Genomic DNA, 5,982 nt, shown 5'->3' on the forward strand with positions numbered 1-5,982 from the left:
CACTCGTCGAGGCCTAGGCCTGTAAGTGTTTGTGTGAAGACATTGATTTAAAATTAAGCTTAAAGTTAATTTAAACAATTGTGTTCTGACGCTTTATTTTACTTTCTTTGTGCAGGACTTTAGTATGGCAGACCAGATTCCAGATCCCGCTTCCATGAATGCAGATGCATTCATAGGCTTCGTTACACGGATGACGCTTGCTCAGATGGTAGAGGCTTCTCAGTACTGGGTAGCCAGAGGCACGGGTACTACGCCTCCGGGATTCACAACGAAGGGTCCGACGCCTAGGGGGGGACGCCTACGGGGGGGAGGACGCCTATGGGTACGACGCCTGCTTCTCCCATCACGGCCGCTTCGACACCTAGGGTTGGCACACCTCGGACACCTTGGGGGGCACACGATCATATTGCCTCCAAGCTCTATACTATACAGGCAGATGATTCTGTTGACATGGATAGAGTCGGGACTGAGATGCGACAGCGGATTCGCCAGCTCGCCAAGCTACAGTTTTCGACCAGCCTTCTGACGTCTTGGGGTGATCAGGATAGGGACAAAGTCAATTACATAGTGGAGACCATCCTGAGAGAGTATCAGCCTGCTCCGGGTTCTTCCGTTGTTCCGAGGATGTGGATCAAGGGTGTTGCACGGGACACCGTGAAACATCGACGAGATAAAGCTCGGAAGGCTTTCAGGACTGGCTCGCCGAAGCCTTCGAGCATCCTACACGAGACGTGGTTGCAGATCAGGGACGATGAGCGGACAACAGACACGTGGTTCAGACAGCAGCGTGAGGCCGCGCATGTACGACAGATGACCAGGGGGACATCACATCTTGGCAGCGGAGGCTTCGACACCTTTCACTATGAGTTTGTGAGTTTCTAATCCAATTTTAACTATGGCGTTTTTTAAAACGCGATGAATCATGTATTCTTATTACTTTGATTTTTGTATAAACGCAAAATCTTGCGATGCATCGAGCTCCGACACACCAGGAGGAGTCAGATGGATATCGCAGAGGTATCTATGAAGTATTGAATGATCTTGAAGCTTCACGAGAGCCTGTAGACTGGGAGACCTTACAGTCTCGCTAATCGCTTGAGGTGAGACGTTAATATGTGTGAGTTGATTTAATTAAATAAGTATATGTGAAGTAATATCAATACTAATTTTGTGAGTTGTCCTATGTGCAGGTTGCGACGCCTAGTCATTAGTGGACCGGATTTCATATATATGCTTTGTGAGACACAGACACGCTTCTGTGTCTCTTTTTTGTACAGACAGGTATTGTTTCCCTTATGGTTATGATTATTGTCATTGTCATTGTATAGACATGGTTATTTCTCCTATTCTTGTATAGACATAGTTATGGTTCAGGTTTTGTTAATGGTTATGTTTAACTTTCTGGTTATGCTTATGGTTATTGTTAATTTTGTTTATGGTTATGGTTATCTGCATTATGGTTATGCTTTTAAGTTATGGTTATGGTTCGTTATGGTTATGCTTTTCAGTTGGTATGGTACTTGTCTTTCATTGGCCTTAAATCTCATGTGAGATCCTACATGGATAGCATGTAGGAGGCGTATACATGAGATGATTTTTTTTTTAAAGTTTATGTAAAAACAAAGGGAACTCTGCCGAAATTTCTGCGCGCGGGAGCATGGTTGATTTTGGTGTTACTCGCTTTCTTGGGCAGAGGGCAAGAAGTCTGGCTGTGGCTGTGTCCATCTTTTAACTGGGCACAAGCCAGGCTACCTGCCCTCTGCCCAAGATTTTTTTTTTTTTTTTTATGGTCGTCGCTATCTGCGTCGCAAATAGCGACAAGTTCACAGGGACGCGGATATCGACGCACATAGCGACGCAGTGCGTCGATATCTGCGTCGATGACACATTTTTTTGTTGTAGTGATTAGATGATCGGTTTAATATGAGAAAATCATCTGGGTTGGTTAGAACTTAATTCTTGGGAAAATTCTCAAAATACCCCTCATATTTTAAAAATTCCGAGATTAAACTTGTATCAAGTTTAGATGGATTGCTCCAAATTTTGCGTAGTTTAGTATTTTTAAAAATAGAGATCTATTTTTTAGTTTCATACACAGGAAAAGAAAATTCAACAATCAGCTAACAAATAGAGGCATTTGATGTGTCCACTAATAATAAGCTTTTTCAGTTTGAGAGCCTAGAATATCATCTAGAATCCTAGTTCTATCATCTTAGGTCGAGGGAAAACCAATTTTCACGGTAGTGAAGAGTCACAAAAAGGGAAGAGAATGGAGATGTTTGCAAGAGTAACAAGGGGTATTCAGGGTATTTGGGTAAATTTTCCTTGATTTTTTGAAAGCCATTAGGAGATACATATCCCCTATTGTTGCAGAAAAGAAAATTCAACAATCAGCTAACAAATAGAGGCATTTGATGTGTCCACTAATAATAAGCTTTTTCAGTTTGAGAGCCTAGAATATCATCTAGAATCCTAGTTCTATCATCTTAGGTCGAGGGAAAACCAATTTTCACGGTAGTGAAGAGTCACAAAAAGGGAAGAGAATGGAGATGTTTGCAAGAGTAACAAGGGGTATTCAGGGTATTTGGGTAAATTTTCCTTGATTTTTTGAAAGCCATTAGGAGATACATATCCCCTATTGTTGCAGAAGTGCGCGAGTACTTTATATCAGATTGAGTCCGCAAGGATTTGTTCCCCATGGGTCATGCATAATATATGATACGATCTCATGGGAATGGGAAGAGGATTTGGGCCATTATGAAAAGGTACCTCACTCCCAAACAAAGTGAATATATCATGTACGTAGCATGGGTCTATGCTCTGCACGCCCAAACAAAGTGAATATATAATGTAGCATGGGTCTATTCTCACACCCATACAAAGGTCTATGCTCTGCACGCCCATACAAAGTGAATATGCATAATTGTTCAAGAGCACTATATATAAAGTGAATATGCATGGGTCTATTCTCACACCCATACAAAGCGAATATGCATAAATTGTTCAAGAGCACTATATATATACTATGCGTGTATAGAGAGCGAGTGCAGGCAGCTAGGTGATCAATATCTGTGGCCGGGATGGCGCTTGTAGCGAATAACCAGCAGCTACAGCTCCCTCGTCCTCATGGGCTAGGAGGAAAAAATTCCTGTGGCAAAGTGTACAACACGCTGAAGAGCGAGAACCCAACCCTATACGAGCGCCTTCGAAGCTCGCAAAGCTTGACTCTTCCAGAAATACTGTACTGCAAACGCCCCATTTCGGGCTCGCCGGTGAACCACGACTTTCTGGTGCTGCATCTGGGTGACAATGGGGAGGACCACTACTACGTCCTGGCGGAGAAGCGGGAGGAGGGCATTTTCATCAAGTGGTACAGCCGTCCCGACAGCGTCAGCGCCTCGCTCGACTGCAAGGGCGGCCCCGTTGGCCTGGTCAACGTTGAGAGGAATTTGGAGAGTTTCGATCCGTGCTACGACCTCGAGAGCTCCAACTGCAAGCACTATGCCAGGGACATCGCCAAGAAGCTCATCAACGCTATGCCTAATCTGAGCGATGATGAGAAGAAGGTGGAGTGTGACAAAGTAGACGACATTCCCTGGCTGTAAAATCTAATGTCACCCAGTACGATACAATAAATCATCTCCTACATGGATTTTCGTGACCAGGGCATGGCACCCTTGTGGGAGAAGGTATGACATGGTGTTCACCCTTTTGAGTGGTAGTATTTTCTCTTATATATGCTAGGTTTCAGTCGATATTAAGCACTTGGTGTACCGGTTTCGAGCTTCCTTGTAAAAAGCTCAATTATGGACTCATATGGTGGATGTTTGGTATTTTGTTGTCCTCCATGGCTCGGTTTGAGCATGAAGCTGCGGTCATTTTGTGGTGGTTTTAATACTATATACACTCACTCTTGTTGGAGTGAGTTTTGCAAACAAAAAAAAAAAAAACTATTTATAACATTAATCTTCTTTAAATACACAAGGAGAGCATGAATAATTTATTGTTTCAGAATTGCAAAAAGTATGTTATAATATAGTACGACGCTTACAAGCTAAAAAAAACAGTTACAACTAACAAAGTTTTGGGATCCTCAAGGACAAAGATTTGTCCGCATTCTCTGTTTCTTGCTCATTCATTCAATACCACGTCCTCGTTTTGGCTTCTCTCTTTTGTGCTCATTCGTTCAATGTTTTGTTCCCAGCTTTCTCTCTTTTGTGTTGATGCTTTTGAAATGTATGGTTTGTGAGTAAGTGGGACAAATCAACCTTCATCCTTGTAGGTTTTCCTCTAAAATACTCTCTACTTTAAAAGATGATACGTTTGATTCCTTGTGGTATTGTGACATAGAGGCATTTAACAACAGTGATTGTGGAATGCGCTAGAGCTTGTTTAACTATTCTAGAGTTGGGTTTAGAGCAATCAGTTATGTAGAAACTTTAAATGATGAGACACCAGACTTCAAATGACCAGATGACAAACTTCTGAAGACCAGATGATAGAAGAAGGGTTTAAGTAGTGAGTACTCCACCCACACACAATCTACCACTCTACACTTACTACACGCACACCTGCACCACACACCTGCCGCACTGGGTGCTCTTTAATTGGTACCACAGCGTAGGGGGAGTGGCAACGACAACCTTCACATTACATCTCGTAGAGCAAAGAAAAAGCAAGAACAAGACTTTCCTGAGTCGAATAGGTATGAGCCAAGAGTCTTAGCTAAGGTTTTGGCCAGATAGATTTTGAGAAGATTCCGTTGTGTATAAACACTTAGATATACTCACATAAGGAAACCTTGTAAACTCGTAATGAGAGTTTTTGGTCAAGAGGTTTTCAAAGATGTTGTGGTGCTAATCTGCAATGGCCTTATTGATGAATCCCAAATTTAGTGCATCCTTGAAAGCACAATTTTTAGTGGATTTGAATGCAAAGTAGGGAGATTTTTGCTAAGATACAATGACATATGCATTAAGGAGGGCCCCGGGTGCCAAGCCATCGATCCTCTTATTGGTTTGCTTCTTCTTCGAGGGGATCAATTTCTTGCCTGTTTGTGTGCAGCCTGCATGGTTATATGGTCGTTTCTTGCAGAGTCCCAAGTCCTAACGATGCTAGCCTTCTTTGATCAGGTCTTCGTACTCGATGCTCTCTGTGCGCCATTATTAGTAGCTCCACTTTGTGAGATCGTGGCCACAAGCCCATTCTCATTAGTGTAGAGAGTATATTCCAAAATCAAATTTGACTCTAAAGGGCCTTTTTGGGGTTTATATTTTCCCTAATGTTGTTCTTGTAGAAATATTTCAAGAAATGCCATGGTTTCGTGCATTTGTGACACTTTTTATTTTTGGTCGTTGATGAAAATGCATTCCTAGATGATGATGCAATGTAAACTCCTTTATTTGGTGACATCTTCTTTGCTTGCTACTTTTCTTCTTCAATTAAGGCATTTATGACTTGTTGCAATGCGACTGTTGGTTCCTGTATGGGAGGCTTGTGTTAAGAGTTACGGTGTAGCCTGAGCATGGGAGCCATCTCTTGAAAACATTATAGAGCTTTTATTATTTTATTTGGTGTTGTTGTGGGAGTAGCCACTACAAGAACTTTTGTTTTATAAAGAAAATGGATGAAGAGAGAGAGAGAGAGAGAGAGAGAGAGAGAGAGAGAGAGAGCTCGTTACACGATAGCTGGAGGCCAAAATCAAGCAGATGCCATCGAAGTGTAGAGGGATGCCGAGTTTCAACTGTGGCATGATCTTAGTGCACAAAGAAGGTCACCGTAGCTTTGCAAATGCATTCGTGGAAGTTGATCGACATGAGATTCAAGGATGAAAAAGCTCTAGAAAAATCCTTGAAGTATGTCCCATTTTGCATGGGGATTTTATCTGTATTATGTTGTTGAAATCGGGCTAGAGTAGGCTATTATCAACTTGATAAAAGTGGGATAGTTCATAGGAACTTATAGGTTTTATCTCAAGTTTAA

At 42.1% G+C, this 5,982-nt stretch overlaps 1 protein-coding gene across 1 annotated transcript; it reads left to right on the top strand.

The window, feature by feature from the left end:
• Positions 1 to 3,025: 3,025 nt before the first annotated feature.
• Positions 3,026 to 3,833, top strand: LOC147452682 (uncharacterized). Its single transcript, XM_086518995.1, has one exon. The coding sequence runs from the start codon at positions 3,081 to 3,083 to the stop codon at positions 3,603 to 3,605; it is 525 nt and encodes a 174-aa protein (XP_086375121.1). The 5' UTR covers positions 3,026 to 3,080; the 3' UTR covers positions 3,606 to 3,833.
• The last annotated feature ends 2,149 nt before the right edge of the window (positions 3,834 to 5,982 follow it).

The sequence above is a fragment of the Adiantum capillus-veneris genome, chromosome 8 (assembly GCF_014529385.1).
Source record: "Adiantum capillus-veneris isolate H3 chromosome 8, ASM1452938v2, whole genome shotgun sequence".
Taxonomy (NCBI): Eukaryota; Viridiplantae; Streptophyta; class Polypodiopsida; order Polypodiales; family Pteridaceae; genus Adiantum; species Adiantum capillus-veneris.